The 18,153-nt window shown below is 44.5% G+C and overlaps 1 protein-coding gene across 5 annotated transcripts in view; it reads right to left on the bottom strand.

The window, feature by feature from the left end:
- The window catches only part of GARNL3 (GTPase activating Rap/RanGAP domain like 3), a 121,964-nt gene that overhangs the window by 37,401 nt on the left and 66,410 nt on the right, over positions 1–18,153 (bottom strand). For all 5 annotated transcript variants that reach the window (XM_081066183.1, XM_081066182.1, XM_081066181.1 and 2 more), the window contains 8 exons: positions 16,260–16,359; positions 14,665–14,783; positions 10,929–10,993; positions 7,995–8,058; positions 6,010–6,036; positions 3,789–3,864; positions 2,999–3,097; positions 474–577 (listed from right to left, as the gene is read on the bottom strand). In XM_081066183.1, the coding sequence (XP_080922309.1) occupies positions 474–577; positions 2,999–3,097; positions 3,789–3,864; positions 6,010–6,036; positions 7,995–8,058; positions 10,929–10,993; positions 14,665–14,783; positions 16,260–16,359 (654 nt within the window). The remainder of the gene's footprint in view (positions 1–473; positions 578–2,998; positions 3,098–3,788; positions 3,865–6,009; positions 6,037–7,994; positions 8,059–10,928; positions 10,994–14,664; positions 14,784–16,259; positions 16,360–18,153) is intronic.

Raw genomic sequence — 18,153 nt, 5'->3', positions numbered from 1 at the left:
TGATGGGGAAGGCCAGCTCGGTCTCTTTTTTCCACGCCCAGCCCATGTAGACACTCATTCACCTGAAAAACCCTTGTCAGCCATTACTCAGGATCCGACTTAATTTATGTCCCGGATAATCTCGTGCTGACAAGACACACTAAGAGAAGTCACAGAGAAAAGGCAACATATCTGCAAAATCGTCTCCCAGAGGTCCACAAAACCACACTCACACACATGCAAACACACACGTTCACCCACAGATTCCCACACACAGTATTACCTCTGAGCCTTTATTTCTTTAAGAGGTAACATCGGTGAGGATAGTTCTTCCTAAGGCTTATTTGAAGTTCAGATATACAGACTATCCCTAAATTGGTGCCTGACGCTCAGCACGTGTGTTAACATGCGCGCTCTCTAACTCTGTGGAATCATATAACGATGCCTTCTCCAGAGTCAGGTCACGATTTGACAGGCTGTGTGTTCACACGTACCTGCTGTTTGTTCTCTTTGGAGTATGGCAACATGGTGGACACATGAAACACGATCTCGTGCCCTTGGTACACAGTATAAACCGAATGTGTCCCTGTGGTGTCATCTGGAAAACACAAACGTGCATTTGGTGGGAGCAGAGAGTCCTGAGACCAGGAGGAAACTATCTATGTGCAGCTGGTTAGTACAGTCTCAAAGATCCTTCTGGATGGTTCACCTAAGGGGAAGTAAGAGCATGGATCCTCCCCACGCGGAGAGCCCTCTCCCGCCCTCTCTAAGCTGCTTGTTGTCTCATTCATGCCTCCCCTCGGAGCAGAGGAGGTCACCAGAAGCCCAGGCTAAAAACGAGAGTACATTACAATTCCTTGCCTTCTGGTTATTGTTGGTACAGGACAAAGTGAACACAAGGAGACATGAAAATGATTACCCTGCCCGTCAAACAAAAAGAAGAGAACACTGGCGAAATTCTATCGTGATTAAAGGCACAGGCTTTGGAGTTAGGCAGGCCTGCATGCAAGTTCTCATTAGCGATGTTTCTTTTGACCCGTCCCCTCACCTTTCTCTGAGCCTCAGTTTCTTAATTTGAAACCAGTGATAAAAATCATATCTAACCCATAAGGATGTTGACCAGATCCTCCGTGCTTGGCAGGATAAGTGTTCAACAGATGGTAGTTATGATGGTAACAGGCTGACAGTCAGCAAGGGGGAGATGAACGAGCAGGCATGCCAGGATTCACCACGCACACACGGAGCCTGTCCTGGGGATGCCAGGATTCACCATGCACACACGGAGCGTGTCGTGGGGACGCCAGGATTCACCACGCACACACGGAGCCGTCATGGGGACGCCAGGATTCACCACGCACACACAGAGTGTGTCGTGGGGACGCCAGGATTCACCACACACACACGGAGCCTGTCGTGGGGACGCCAGGATTCACCACGCACACACGGAGCCGTCATGGGGACGCCAGGATTCACCACGCACACACGGAGCCTGTCGTGGGGACGCCAGGATTCACCACGCACACACGGAGCCTGTCGTGGGGACGCCAGGATTCACCACGCACACACGGAGCCTGTCGTGGGGACGCCAGGATTCACCACGCACACACGGAGCCTGTCATGGGGAAGCTGGGGACTGACACTGGGGCCACATATATCACCCCTGCACCTGTCGGGTAAGTCACTCACAGGGCACTTCTCACAAGGTGCCTAACCTTTCCGTATTTAGAATCTGTGAACTGACACCAACGTGGGCTGGTGGAGAGCTGAGGCTCCCAGAGGTAAGAGAACCCGGATTCGAAGTCTCTCAAATTCAGGCCACATGAGCCTTGCCTCACCTGCCTGGCTTACCTCAAAGACTGACTGTGAAGAGCAGATAAAACAACAGGAGTAAAAGCGCAGGAAACAACTACAAACGCTACCCAATTAGAAGAGAGCTTCAGTGATTCCAAAACTGAACTTGTCATCTCAGTTACCTTCATCCCCTCAGACTCCCACCCCCAAACTGCTTCCCCTCGGACGTTCCCAATCTCTCTACCGGAGCCAGGTGTCCTCTGTGATTTCTTTTTCCTCTTTCTCCCCATGTTCCACAGTCACAGGTAGGTCCTGTCAGTTCTACCTTTAAAACTGCTCTGTGTCCCAGGTCCGCTCCTCTCCCGTCCAACCTCCCAACCCACCTGCAGCTGAGGCAACAGCCTTGATGGCACTGTGGCAATAGCCTCTTACCCACCCTCTGGACCGTTCTCCACATGGCAGCCAGCATGTTCTGCTCAAAGGTACAATCTGATCCCATCACGCCCCTACCTAAAGCCCTTTAATGACATCAGTTCCATTTAAAATAAAATCCAAAATTATGAATGTGATCAAACTCCCTGCGGGATCACCCTGCCCCTTTCTCCAGTCCCTCTGCTCCCTCGAGTGACACAGGTATTCTCTTAGTTTCTAGAACATATCATGCTCTTTCCTGCCTCAGGGACTTCTCAAATGTTCTCTGCTTGGAATTCTCTTCTCCCTTCAAGACACTCAAATCACTCCCACTCATTACTCCCCCTGGGAGGCCTTCTCTACCTAATCCCCCCGATTAGTCAAATGCTCCCATGGCACTCTGTACTTTTTCTTCTTAGTTCATCCAAGTACTTGGCACTAAACTACTTGAGAATTATCTGTTTAATGTCTGTGTTGTCCACTGGACTATAAGCTCCTAGAGATGCAGGGACCATGTGGGTTTATCTATTGCTCTGTCCCCAGAACCTCACACAGTCCTGGCACACAGAGCTAAGAATTCCTGGGCAGACCATGACTCTTGCCACCCCTAGAGGCTGTGAGGGCTGACTCGGTCTGGTAAAGCTCAGTGGAGCCACCAAATGTGTCCAGTGACCCCGTGTCAGCCTGGGTGTGAAGCTCGAATCCCTCTTATCCTCTTAGTCCATCCCTCCCGCCATCTTGGGTATAAATTCAAATACAGATCAGGCTGAGGACAAAAGTTATACAAATGACAACAGAAATCAAGAGACAAGCTTACTTTTGGTGTCCAGACCGCCGCGGTAGCCTGTCCAGCCCTTTAGAGTGATTGTGTCACCCAGGAGGTTTAAAAATTTTTGAAAAGCGTCACTTCCGATTTCTGTAGGAAGAGGTAAACAGTGGAGAAAGTATGGTATCAACTCGTCTTTATTTTCTAATTATGCACTGAAGTCCCTTGAAAGTGAACTAGACGCTGCAAATGTATGCAGTAGGAGAGAATGGAGAAGTCGTGCTTCCTCCTTCTGGGAGCCCAGGCAGCGGGGATCCACAACTCCCAGGAATCCAAGGAAGGGAAAACGAAAGAATCAGACTGACCAACCTTACCCCCGCCAGACAGGGATCACAGGTATTCAGTATTGCAAAATGAAAACATTGCTACTGCTTCCATTAATAATCAACAGGCATTTAACATGAAAAGTGCCAAGTTAAGGGAAAGGGGCACCATTTTGTAATTCTCCCAATGCTAACAATCACAGCGAAAAATCTTCCTCTGTTACTAAGACTATGTGGAACCAAATTCTTCAGATCCCATGTCATTTCCCAATGAGACTGCCTCCCTGGTGCCAGCTCCTGGTACTAATTAAGTGGCTGAGAAATATTTATCAAATGAACAAAACTGGGCCACATCTGCCCTACAGAATTGACCCTGAAAATTTCAGGGTCAATAAAACTACTGGCTGTTTCTTTGCAGTAAAGACTCCAACTCAACTGGCAAGTTTAGTTTGGATTGTCAAAACCGCAACCAGGCAGAACAGGGTTTCCGTTCGCGGAAAGGAGGTGGGGACACTCACCGTTGCTGAACATCTCATCATCAGTGAGCTGCCCGTCTTTGGCAAAAAGAACCCCAAACTTGAAATTCACAGAGCCCTTACAATAAGACAACAAAAGGTGGTGACTTTCATTTTATCATCAAAGCATACACAGTTATGAGATGTGCTGGTCGTTATTTAGGAAAGCTGCCAAGTGACCAGAATGGACACTGGGGGATTACTTCCTCCCCTTCATCTCAATTTTGACCAATATTAATATCTGTAGTTTTCAGATATGTACCAGACGTGTATTACTTTGATTTTTTGTTCTTTACAAATCACACATGGATCATGCATTCTGGAGCAATGAGCGTGATTCAGACATGGATAATAAATGTATAGACAAAAATGTAACTGTCCCCTTTGCCCGCTCCCTGCTGTATTCCACCCACTGCCCTGCCCGAAGCCTGACGTGCATCTTCTCAGCCCCCTTTTCTGCATTTACATCACCATGTCCAGGAATCAGCTGACATGTCATAGCCTCAGAGAAACCTTCCCTGTTTGTTCTATGTAGCAGATCTACTCCTTACACCACATGTTGTACTTGCTTCACAGCTCTCAGGACTATGGATATTGCCATGTTTATGTTTGCCTGTTTACCTCTTTAGTTTGTCTTACCCAAGCTTGTAAGCTCCAGGAAGAAGGGACCTTGTCTTGTTCATCAGTGTATCCCCAATTCCTCAAATAGTACACGGTACGCACATACTAGTAAGAGCTCAATAAATATTTGTTGAATCAATGAATGAATGAACAAATGAATCTACATATTAACCTTTGTTTATAAAAACAACTGGGATTCTACTGTAAGTAACGCCTTGTGAATTGCTTCTTTATGTCAGTAAATGTTAGGTCATGGAAATCTTTTCACGCCAGTAAATAAAGGTCTACCTCCTTCTTTTTAATGGCATCATAACATTTCATAATTCATTCAACCACTGCGTAATTCATGTCTTCAACCAACAAATATTTCCCCTGTGCCCTCTATCTATATGCACTGTTCTAGGATTTGGGGGTGCTGCAGTGGGCAAAACTGAGCAAATCCCTGTTCTCATGGTGCTTACATTCGAGTGGGGGCAACAGATAAACAAATAAATGAAAATACATGTGCCAGGAAAAGAAAACCAAAGCCGTGTAGAAGGGCAGAGGGTGTGAGGCAGAGGGTGAGAGGCAGGGGATGCTATTTTAGGGTGATCGGGGAAGGGTGTGCCCCATGAAGACATCTGGGGAAGAGCATCCCCAGCGTGGGAACAGCAGGCTCTTCCTGAGACAGCGGGAGAAGAAGGAAGTCAGCATGGATCGTATGCAGTCGAGGACTGGGCCCTGCCGGCCCCAGCAGGCCATGGTAAGCGTCCTGGGTTCTCCTCTGAGTGGGATGGGAAGCCATTACCGTTTTGAGCGTAGGCATGACCTGATTTGACATGTTTTAAAGGGAACATTTGGATACTGCATGAAAGCTAGAATAGAAGGCAGGCGTAGGAAGCAGGGAGACGAGTTTGAGACACTGCACAGCCCAGGCATGAGACGATGGGGGTGGTGTCAACGGATTAGCGTGGTCGTGATGGAAGAAACATTTGAATTAGGGACGCAGTCTGAAGAAGACTCTGCGGGATGTACTGATGGGTTAGATATGGGGCGTGTGAGAGAGAGAGGGGTGTTAAGGATTTTTCCAAGTTCGGCCTGAGCAACTGGATCAATGATATTGCCATTTACCGAGAGGCATCATATGCACAAATTATAATTTACTTACTCAATTGCCTATTTATAATATTCGGGATATTTCCCTATGTTAGTTACGTACTTAGAAAACCCAATACGTTTTTTAAAGTGGGGCAACAGGGGCTGGAAACACACAAATAAACATGGCATTCTGTAAATGGAGTGTGTGATAAAGTACAAACACCCTATCTTTAATTCAATGAAAATTAAAACCTCATTACCCCGATCACAAGGTTAAAAATTTGAATATTTCCAAGCAGATTTAAGTAGCCTGATTGGGTTTGTATCTTTGTAACTAGTTGCATAGAAAATTCAGAAATATACCTTGAAAAGCCACATCAGGAGAGTCTTGCAGTGGTAAAAGACTCACACTGTACAAATCCAGGTTTGACCAAAAGAAAAGGTTGTGTTTGTGGTGAAGGGAGAAGCACATGTATAATTATGGAGGCAGAGCACAGCTGGGAGCCCATCTCATAAAATTACTTACCTCTTGCTCTTCAAGAACCAGCAAGTCCTGTCAAACAAAGTTTGAAAAGTTATGCCCACACTTAATGGTGATCATTTTGACTTTTTGTGAAAGCTAAGCTTTAGTTTACTGAAGTTTACACCATGCCCCGCCCCCCCAGAAGTGCTTTTAAAATTCAAATTTAGCTCTGCAGATTTTTATCAAATACCTGGTCATTTTGGAAAGTCAGATTATACCAGAACTTTCTGGAAACACAGATGGGGCACAGCAGTAGGAAGAAATGCACAGACACCTCGGTTTCTCTATCCATTTAAACCTAGCTTGTCACACTTTGCTTCTGGAAAGATCCTGACCAAGAAAAATGTTTCTACAGTATAGCTGCCAGAAACTGACACTGAACATTTTTAAATAGCATCAGCCACCTTCCCACTTGGTGAGAAGATGTCTTCTGTTTAATGCAATGGGCTTGTTTCCTGTTTACTTTTTGGATCCAATGATTTGCAAGAACTCTTTCCTCTCTTCCTAAAGCCTGCTGCTCAAGGCTTCCTACAGAATCCCGACTGACAGCTGTCAAACTGCTGCTGCTAAGGTGCTCACTCACGTGCACTCACACAGGCAGAGGACGGGGGAAAGCTCATGAAGAGTCCTTGTTAATAATAGGAAAGAAAGTCAAAACACAAATAAAGGCAAAGCAGGAAGTGTCTTTTGTTTGGTAAAAAACAGGCACAGAATTATGATATAAACAGGCAGAAGGTTGTTATGTCTCATTTTCTTGTCCCCTTTAATTTTATGGAGGAGAGAAAGCAGATAAGGATGACTGGGTAGACGTGAACTCAGCTGAGGGGACCTGCTCAGCAGCAAGATGCGAACAGAAGGGTGGCTCGTGGGTTTTGGGGTCCAGTGTCTGGGAGGGTCACCTCCAGGCTTCAAGAAGGAAAGGATTAAGAACAATAACTTGTACAAATGATGTAATAAAGGTACACGGGTACAGGCATATTTATACTTCTAATTTCTTTTTAAGTTTGCTATAAAAATTACTTTTAAGCACAGCATGGCTTAAGGTTTAACCTCACACACCCATTTTTGCCTCAGTTCCTTCTGGGGTGGAGGCAGGGTACAAACACTTTTAAAAAGTAAATTAAAACAAAAGATAGCGGAATTCACAATTCTATACCTTTGGGGGAAGCGGAGAGCCAGTAGCTTTCTTTTAAAAGCTAACTGTATTAACAGGTATGCAAGCAAAGATTGCTCATCTTCCCATGCGATTTCCCCCAAAAGCAGATTTAAGCATGACATTCCTTGGCTGAAAGACTCTTCTGGCTCCCTGCCCTCCTGGATGGAATCCAGCCTGTCACTCCGGCCTCTTCCCTGCCACCCGCCCTGGCGTACCCAACTCCTTGAGGCTCCTCGACACACAGCTGGCACACTGCTAGTGCTGGCCATGTTTATATGTTTCAAGGGGAGCATCTCAGAGCGAAATTGGTTAACTTGGTTGACATTTTTCTGAGGGATCATTACATAGATTGTGACTCAAGTTTTCTTCTCCCAGTGCAGACTGTTTTCCCTGAACAATAAGTCCTAAGAAAATAGGATGGCTTTCTGGACACCCTCTGTCCTCTACCCAGCAGAGCATCCTCCATGAGTTAGAGCTCAAAAAGCACATTTTGTATTTTACTGATTAAAAAGAATCTCACTTTCCACACAATTCCACATCACTCGGTAAAAAGACTGGCCTTTAAGCCAATAGGATGCTTCTGAGCATCCTACCCCCTTTTTTGGTTCATAAAATGAGGCCCATGGAGTTCAGTGGGTGTTGGTTGTGGCGATGCTCCAGGATCGCTCACAGAACTTCTGAAAAATACAGATTCTTCGCCCCTATCTTAGACCTAGCATATCAGACGCTCTGATGGGTATCGCAGGCGAATAATCACAGGAGATCTGTCAGTTCTAATCTAACTCTGTGATCAAATTCACACACTTATGAAGCACAAAGTTCAGTTACGTACCTTTTGTATCTCAGGATGAAAAATTTCCCGGGGGCCTTTCTCAAATTTGTCCAGATTCATGGCACTGCAACAGAATGGACAGAATGAGCCAGAGTGTGGTGGAAACTTAAATAATGTGGAGTCTATCTCAGTTCTTCAGAGAAGCTAAATCATATCTCCTAGAACCATCAAGGGAGGGCCTGGCCCACAGGACATACAAACCCACGCAGGAGGGAGCAGTGAGAGACTATGTGACAGTAACCAGACACCACATCGTACTTTCCTTATGGAACTGGCCCCCAATGACACCCAGGTAATAAGAGAGGAATCGAGAGCACTTTGGGAAACCTTGACTATTCTTCATGAATTTTACCTTTATTTACTAAAAAAGTGATTCACTGACATTTACATAGCAATTAATGATAAAGTGAAATGTAATTAAGATGACCTGATAGATCTTTCTTCCTTTGACAAGTCCTCTGCCACTTACAGCAAAGAGCATCCTTAAACAAGGTCATTCTTATGTGTACGCCAATGTTCATTGCAGCTTTGTTTACGGTGGCCAAGACATGGAAACAACCAAAATGTCCTTCGATAGATGAATGGATAAAGAAGTTGTGGTACATATACACAATGGAATACTATTCGGCGTTAAGGAAAGATGATATAGGAGCATTTGTGACAACATGGATGGATCTCGAGAGAATAATGCTAAGTGAAATAAGTCAGACAGAAAAAGCAGAGAACCCTATGATTTCACTGATATGTGGTATATAAACCAAAAAGAACAAGACAAACAAATGAGAAACAAAAACTCATAGACACAGACAATAATTTAGTGGTTACCAGAGGGTAAGGGGGTGGGGGGTGGGTGATGAGGGTAAGGGGGATCAAATATATGGTGATGGAAGGAGAACTGACTGTGGGTGGTGAACACACAATGGGATTTATAGACGATATAATACAGAATTGTACACCTGAAATCTATGTAAATTTACTAACAATTGTCACCCCAATAAAATTAATAAAATAAATAAATAAATAAATAAATAAAGTAAAAAAAAACCAAAAAAAAAAAACAAGGTCATTCTTTTGTTTTCCTTTGGACAAGCAATGTTAATTTCCTTTAGCGTAAGTCCCTCCAGAGGTAAAACAAGGACATTGAACTAGATAATCTCTAAGGATCCTTTCAGAGAGGATTCCTGTATTTGTAAGTGAAAGGTTAAAATAATAGCTCATATTTATAGCATACTTACTTATTCCAGGCACCCTGCTAAATGCTTTCCATGGATTATCTTCTCCTTTAGTTTCTATGAGGGAAGTACTATTTTATACCCATTTTAAAGATGAGGAAATTGAGGCTCAGTCCAGAATAACAAAGCTGTTCAGTAGTAGATAGAGCCAAGATTGAATTCAGGCTTATCTGACTCCATAGCATTTATAGTTTAATTTCTTTTTAAGTTTTCCAGTTCATGATTGTAACAAATGAAGATAAACTCTTTCCTGCAATTGGCAGTAACTATGGAAGCTTTAATTCTTCACAACTTTAAAAATATTTTTTTGCTGAAGCTGGCTCTGCTATGAGTGGCAGGCTGAGAAGTGAGGGCTGTATCCATGTAACTAAATGAAATTATAACTAAATGAAGTCCCTTCCTTGTGTTTAAATATAAAGAAGAAATGAGCTGGAGAAACTCCTTGTGAGGAAACAAAGATGCACGGAAATCTTAAGCCACTATAATTCAGAGTGTCACTTTCAAAGTAAGTTAAGATTTAGAAGCAGCAAGATATTTCTTTCTTTCTGCCTAACAAAAATGTGAGCCTCTTCTCTGATGCTTTCTCAACCAGGGCTTCAGACGGCTCAGAAGAAAACTCTGAGGTCTACAATTTGGAGACCAAATCAAGCTTGACAAAGAGGTATGTAGTTTTTTTTACTCCTTCATCTCAGTGCCTTTTCACCAGCCAGATGCAATCCTAGCCGTTAGGGTCCAGTTTGTCACTCTAGGGGACACTTTGGCAAGTCTGAGTTGTAGCTCAGAATAAGTCACCAGAACTCGGCGATAAGCTTTCATGGTCACGTGAGATGGCATTAGTGGTTAACCTCCCAAGCCCTGGCGTCACATGAATCCAGGTTTAAATCCCAGCTCTGCGGGGTCCCGAGCTGTGAGATCTTTGTCAAATCTCTTCACCTGTCTGAGGCGCTGAGTCCTCCTCTGTGGAATGGAGATAATAATAGATCTACTTTGTGGAACTGGCTTAAAGATTTACTAAGAGAATGCTTATAAAGCATTTGGCCTGACAAACAGAAGCTACTGTGACTGGGATGTAACATCTTAGGTGGTGACAAAGCCACAGGCCCGATCCAGGTGGTGGCGTTCCCTAGGGGAGGCTGCCACCCAACATGGGGAGATATGACAGAGACGGGACAGGTGGGGGCACGAGAGGTGGGCACGGAGCAGCTAGATGTTCCATTCATGTAACTTTCGGGTTGGTGAAGAATAAGCGCATGCTTCCCTGAGAAGCATTTGCTGACATCTGAGTTCCCATTTCAAAGCAGAAACATGAAAGGAAAAACATTTCCTGGTTTTCTTTACAAAACCAAAGTATCTGCATGGATGCAAGAAAAAAGAAGCGGACAACTAACGCAGGGCGGAGACGCTTAAGAGCAATGTGCAGAATCTGCTGGACCTGGACTCGGGCCTCGGGTCCAGCACACACCAGCTGTGTGATCTTGGCTTTCTCCCCGAGCCTCTATTTCCTCATCTATGAAATGGGGGTGACGACAGTACCTGCCTTTTAGGATTGCTGTGAACATTACACGAGCTAATGCATGTCAAGTGCTTAGCAAATGTCTGGTACATAGCCAAGGCTCAAGAAAATAGAAAGCTAACAGAGTGATCACAGGAAACAAAATGTACAGAGGCTCCTGGTTTTGGGTTTCTATTCCTCTGTACTCACCTTAAGATGGACTTCACAGAGAGCGTTTTGGTGGGGCTGTAGGGAAGGCATATTTTCTGGGTACCCTAGAAAGTCAAAACACCAAAGCAGTGAGAAGTTTGGCAATTTCCATCTCTGAAAGAGCCTTACCTGGCCATTAAAAGAAACCTACATCCAGTCTTTCTCATTTTTCTTCAAGGGGCATGCGTATGAGTAAACATATTCTATGTGAAAAAAATAACCTTGCTCAGGCTTGACAGCATCTTCCGCCATCCCCCCAACTCCAAACATTACAGGACTCTTTAACGTACTGACTGACAGATCCTCAGCATCTCAGGTGTTGTGGCGAGCAGGTGAGCCGTCTGAACCAGATGACCCAAAGTCAAAGACTTTGAACTGGAAATCACTCGAATCTTTCACAGAGGTTTGCATAATGTGTACTTCGATATTTACCTGTGTTTACTTATTTAAAGTCTGTTTCCTCCTCTCTAAATGGGTGCCCACTGTGACTAACTTATAGAAAGTACCCGTAAGTATTGGTTGAATGGGAGAGAATGAATGAAGGACTGCCTGAACGGTTCAGTCCCACGTCCAAACCACCCAGACACAGATGAAAGCTAGTCTCCTCATAATTTCCACTAAAGAGACAAAACAGATTTATAATATACGAAGGATTTACACCACTCGGTTAGCCAAAGGAATTATGACACAGTCCACATTTAAAACTTTCCAACTGACTAATAAATTGGCAGTACAAACAGCTAGAGAATGGTAAGGATATTTCTCACAGGAAACGGGCAAAGAAGTAAATACGACTTTCCTCCTGTTTTGGGGGACACACCTGCCAAATCATCTGTCTAAGCCCCGAATAGTGGCCTAGGAGTGGAGCTCCTCAGCCTTTCAAGCTCACGATCTCTTTCAGTCAACTTTCAGAGCCATGTCCTTAGAGAATGTGGTAATCTCACCCCTGAAGTTGCATTAGATAGAGCCCTTCTTATGGGTTCTCCATAGCCAAGGAAATTTAGGTTCAGCCTTTTTGTGTGTGTGTAGTTTGTGTTACAGACATTAAAAAAAAATTCCAAATATGGAGGAGTCTTATAATAGGTATATGCATTTTCAAATTCCACACAACCCACTCCTTGAAACCTGAGCTACTTTGATGGCCTTGCTTTCTCACCGGCCCCAGCCCACCTCACACCGCGGTCACCTGTGTGGGATGGCCAACCTGACGAGAAGAGGCTCTTGAATCCGACCTTCTTGCTCAGGCCCTCCCTTGTCTACCTGTTCTTCTCACTGAATATTCAGATGCAGTTTTAAAGAGAAGCCAAGGGCAGCTGGAGGGGAAACGGATGGAACACAGCGAGAACCCGCCCCTACCTGGGTGAGAGTAACATCTCCATGAGCTGCCTACGGGGACGTGAAGCCCAAGGCCTGTGGGGTTGCTGATTTGTATTTTTTTCATCACAAACTAGTAAGGCTCTTCCCTCCCATCTTCTCCCTTTCCAGAGTCGCTCTCCAATAAAAAGGCACCTTGCAGTTCGACGCTTTCCAGTGGAACCCACAAATGCAAAGTCCAGTCTACGTGCATAGGAGGCAGTACAAAGTGAGCACAGCAAGGACAGAGAGGTCCATGTCGAACGTCACCCCACATATGCAGCCCGGCTGGGGGTTTGTGTGTGCGTGAGCGCGTATACGTGTCCAGAAGGATTTCAGTGATTATCTCTGAGTAGTTGGATTTTGATCCTGTCCTCTTTTGATTTGCTGTATTGTCTTGATGGAATTTTTACAAGTATAAATCATTTTTATTTCAGAAGAAGCCTTTTCTTTGTGTTTAGAAGAAACATAGCTGAGACAGGCAAGACTGTTTACAGCAGGGTTTATACATGTGGCTATTTCTCTGTTTTGTAAGAGAACATGAGCTCGTGGTGGGGTGAGGGGTGCTGAGTCTACTTCTTTGGACTCCCACAGCCTCCGGCAGCTGGCTTGGGGCTGATAGAGGCTTAAGAACTGATCCCTTAGGCTGACCCTGATTTTTCAGTTCCTCACTGTCCTCCAGCTACGCCTCCCCGTAGTTGGCAGCAAATGCTTACCCTGCCCTGGCACATAGTTTAGGGCCTAGGTAAGTGGTCTGGATTAAGGCAGTAGCATTTCTCCACAGAAGGGGACAAACACTCATTGCGCCCAGCGCTGGGCTGCTGCTTCACGTGGCCCTGGGGTCTAAATCCCCTGATTTCTCTAAGACCAGCCAAGAGTGATCCCCAGGGCATGCCGCATTTGCCTTGTGTCTGTTGTTCCTTCTGTCTGGAATGCTCCCCGCTGTCCCCCACTCTGTAAGTGGCTGATTCCTTTTCATCCTGCAGGTCTCTTTAAATGTCATCTCAGAAAGCTTTCCCTGAACCATCTTATCTAAAGCCGGTCTCCTGTATTATTCTGTGTTTTTGTTCCCTTCAGAGTGCTTATTACAATTTGTAATGTAAAAGAGACAATATCTTTGGAAATCAAAATAAGCAAAAATTATTTTGCCTTTGCTCCACTCTTTCTCCCCGAGAACCTGGCAACATCCCAGGTGAAAAGGTGGGGTGACTGTTACTTCCTGAGAGAAGATGTAACATGGAGAGGATCTATCCCAGAAAGGTAGCGGAAGTATGAAACCTACCCCGTCCTGCCTTGGTGGAAGGAAGGAAGGTAGGAAAGCTAAGTGGTTATGTGCCGGGGGTCTTGGTTTCCCCATTCCGAGGGCAGGCCTGGAAGGGAGTGGAGAAGATGCTGCAATTATCTCAAGGTAAAACCGGAAGCTGCGAAGAGCTTCTGGACCAGAGGGTCACTTCCCAGGCATGGTCAGCAAGATTAGAGGCATGAGCCTAAAGCAATCCTCCTGTCTCCTGCCATCTAGCAGATACTCCAGTGAGGGTGTAGAGCTTGTGGGAGGCTCGGCAACGGGCAGAGACCTGGGATCAAGTCAAAGACGTTGCAACAAGGGGCATGTGGCTGGGACTACGGATTTCAGGGGCCAGTGCTTTCCAATGACCCACAAAGCCAGGGGGACCAGTGATATCTCAGTGGTTGCTAATTCAGAGACCAGACTAGTCACTTCACAACAGAAACCAGAAGGAACCCAGAGGGCCCCATGTGGATCCAAGGTCCTCTTTTCCGGCAACCATGAGGTCTCCTAAACCCTTTCTCCAGGCACCCCAAGTATCAACTTCAAGAGGAGCAGGGAGAGAGGAAAGAAATCGGAAAGACTGATTATTTGTCCAAAAGAGCGAGTTATCCAAATGAAATATTTAAACTGGAAGAGATTAGAACACTGTAATTAGCAAACGGGGGGGAGGCAGGGGGCAGAAAACAGCCTCCCGGTGCAGAAGCTAAGAGGCTTTGGATAAGGGCATTATTACTTCTCAACAGGTGAAAATTGAGAAAAGAGTGTCATGCACGCACGTGGCAAAATGGGCCCCGGGTGCTCCAATGGTATCTTCTAAAAGGGATGCAGAAACTTTGCTTCAATGACAGCTATGCTGATGGCGAGACTGACCCGAACTGCAGTGGCATGGGGGAGGGATAAGTGCCGGAACTTTTCTGCAGGACGTCCTTCACGAGTAAGCTCTAAGTCTACCTCACATCAGATTGTTAGCTTACACATGCTTAGAAAAAGAAAGCCGTTTCTGACACATTCCACGGAAGTTTCTGTGAACAGAGGCAGCACAGCACACAGATTAAGTGGTGATGATGAAACTCGAGGTGCAAGCCAGTTACTTACTGTTTTCCTCCAAAGAATTGCACGATACTGCGGGACACGCTGATTGTTTTGGTCCGAAAGGGTCACAGACAAGAAGAAGGGGCTCTTCTCGGCATCATTTCCAATGTAATTCTGATGGACTGGAAAAGAAACAGGTTTAGAACAGTGAAGATGTAACTGGCTCTTCCAGTCCCCGGTGGTATGGACACCTCAGGTGGTATCCAGCCCTTTCCACACGATCAGGGAAGAGGAATGCCAAACGCAGCTCAGGACAGAGCCTGGCCACTCAATACGAAGCAGGCAACCCCATTCCCTTGCCAGTGGTTGGTTCAGGAATGAGCATGTGACCTGATTCTGGCCAATGAGATAGGAGGAGAAATGTGTCAAAGGGTTTCTGGAAAGGCTTCTTCACTCTTGAAGATAGTCTTCTCTGAACTCTGGACAGGGGTGCCTAGAAGTGACCCCTGGACTTCCTGCAAACTCCCGGTGACCCTGAGGGGGATCAGCCTTGATGACATCACAGAACCCACCAACCCCGGAGCCTGCCCTCCCTCTGGGTTTCTCGTTACATCCCTTATTGTTTAAGCCAGTTCAGGAAGCTGAAGGCATCCAAACTGATGGCACCGTTTTTCTCTATAGTCATCACTGCTCCAGGCTTTGCACTTTCAAGCTTTTGGGAAGATGACAGTTTTCCCACTGATTTCTTTCTTTATAAAGAAATATTTGACCTTGCCAAATAAGTGGAATAATAGTACAGTATCAGATTTTTTTGAAAGATACTATTTCGTGTCTTTCACAGCTCTCTACAAACAAATGTATTAGCCTGATAAGTTTATCTAACTCATTTCCAATAATGATTATTCTTCCACACCTTCTGTCATTAACCACACTCCTGTTTTCTACCTTTCCAGGTACGTGTGTCCTACTAATAGCTGAGTTCTTGCTATGTGTCAGGCATCAGGCTTCGTTTTTCCCCTTGCATATCTCATTGAAAAGTCTGTCCAAACCTACTAGGTGTGTAACAGTAATGCCCCCTACTTTACAGATAAGAAAATTAAGTCTCAGAAGCAGAGAGTAAGTAGGGTAAGGTCCCATGGTTAATAATGACGGGACCAGGATCCGAACCCATTCTACAGTCTCCATGAAGGCCGGGATCACGGTACTGCCAAGCACATGGTGGGTGACAATAAATACCTGTCACCAGAGCCTACAGGAAGATGCCTCTGGTTTTATATTGGCCCTGGAACCATTTCTTCCCCTTATTGTCTTGAACTAAGTGTTCAAAACCCTTGTTAAGTCTAAAGCTGTTTTCCACCCTGTGAATTCTTCTTATGTCTCAACTCACTCATTCAGATGATCTAATCTCCTTTAACTCCCCAGGGACAAAAACAACTGGCCAAAAAAAAAAAAAATTACAAGAAAAACTCGTGTAGGGCTGAGACTCTGAATCGAATCTTCAGAGCTCCAAAGCTTACTGCCGACCTTGAAATGAAATGCCCTGCCATCAGTGTCCCTTCACAGATCCGTTTCACACATACAGCCTGCTAGAAATTACACTGACACTAACTTCCATTTTGACTATCCTTTCTTCCCGAACACAGTCACGGCATAATTACCTTGTCCTAAAAAATACTTGAAGTACCATCTGGTGTGGTATTCTGGGTTCTCTAAGTGCACGTCTGTTCTTCGCCACGTTCCTGGCAGAGCAGCTGCATTCTGTAAAGCAACAAAGTTGTGCCATTAAGAGGCTTACTTAAAAAGTAAACAAGAAGCTGACAATGAACCAGAAGCCAAAGAAAAGTCCTTGTTAAAAGCTTACAAACAGGGCTGTAACCACGTTTTATCATTAGAAGAGTCTAATCGACCCAGTCTAAATCGACATCGTAGAAGCCTTCTGGAGGTCGTTGGGGTGTGGGAAAAAGAACAACGTGAACCAGTGAATTCAGCTATTTCTTTTTTTTAAATTAAAGTTTATTGGGGGACAATTGTTAGTAAAGTTACATAGATTTCAGGTGTACAATTCTATATTACATCATCCATATATCACATTGTGTGTTCACCACCCAGAGTCAGTTCTCCTTCCATCACCATATATTTGATCCCCTTTTCCCTCATCTTTCACCCCCACCTCTCTTACCCTCTGGTAACCACTAAACTATTGTCTGTGTCTATGAGTTTTTGTTTCTTCATTTGCTTGTCTTGTTCCTTTGTTGTTTTCAGTTTTATATCCCACATATCAGTGAAATCATATGGTTTTCGACTTTTTCTGTCTGACTTATTTCACTTAGCATTATACTCTCAAGATCCATCCATGTTGTCGCAAATGGCACTATTCCATCTTTCCTTATGGCAGAATAGTATTCCACACATGACAAACCCTCAGCTAATATAATTAATGGTGAAAAACTGAAGCCCTTCGCTCTACGTTCAGGAATAAGACAGGGCTGTCCCCTATCACTTTTGCTTTTCAACATAGTATTGGAAGTCCTTGCCAGAGCAATCAGGCAAGAGAAAGAAATAAAAGGCATCCGAATTGGGAATGAGGAAAAGTGTCACTTTTTGCAGATGACATGATGCTATATATATAGAAACCCTAAAGACTCCACTGAATTCAGCTATTTCTAACTTGAGTTTCAGGTTTCTCTCCTTTCTGGCTGGAAGCTTCTGCACTATTTGGAAGCTGGTGCCCCCTAGAGGCACGCTCTTCTGTTTGTTACCCTGTCACAGGCACATTTCACTCAGAGTTCATTATTTGTAGAATTTTAAAAATTTATCATAAAAATAAGTCAATGTGGAAAATATAAACACAATGAATAATCTGAATCCTCTATCCAAAGATAGTTACTAACTATTTGGTATGGTTTCCTCTCATTTTTCCCCCCACATGTACATACATACGTATTTTTCTTACCAAAATGGAATCATAATGAATAGACAGTTTGAAACTCCATCAACTTCCACATTGTGCCACGTGTATAAGGCAGACTTCTAGCACATACTTTTCTGGCTCTGACATGAATCAAGTGACTTACTAGATGTCTGTGGATAGTTCCTTTATAATGTTGAAGAAGTTCTCTTCCATTCCAAGTTTACAGAGGCTTTTCTTAGTTTTTCACTGAAAGCTTTTGGGGGGCAACTAGATTAAATGGGGGAAAGCTTAGTAATGTAATGAATTATTCTACTAGCTCTCCTGACGCTGAACAGTTCTTTGATTTCTGGAATATACCCTACTAGAGGTCATGGCGTATAGGATTCTTTTCATATACAGCTGGATTTTAAGCAATGATTGATGCATCGTGTTTGTTAGTGAGATGGAGCTTTGGGTTTGTTTCCTGTACGTATTTCTGTCATTCTTTCAGGGTTATATTGCTTTACAAAGTGAACTGGGATGCTTTCTATCTTTCTCATGGCTCTGAAATACTGGCATTCATTGAGAGAGCACGTAGGGCCCAGTACCAGGCCGGGTACTTTAGCTCTAGCATTATCTCCACTCACTTCATGAAATAGGTT

The sequence above is a fragment of the Rhinolophus hipposideros genome (genome assembly GCF_964194185.1).
Source record: "Rhinolophus hipposideros genome assembly, chromosome: 11".
In the NCBI taxonomy this organism is placed as follows: domain Eukaryota; kingdom Metazoa; phylum Chordata; class Mammalia; order Chiroptera; family Rhinolophidae; genus Rhinolophus; species Rhinolophus hipposideros.
Note: the sequence above shows the minus strand (reverse complement) of the source record. Positions and strands in the feature narration are given on the sequence as shown.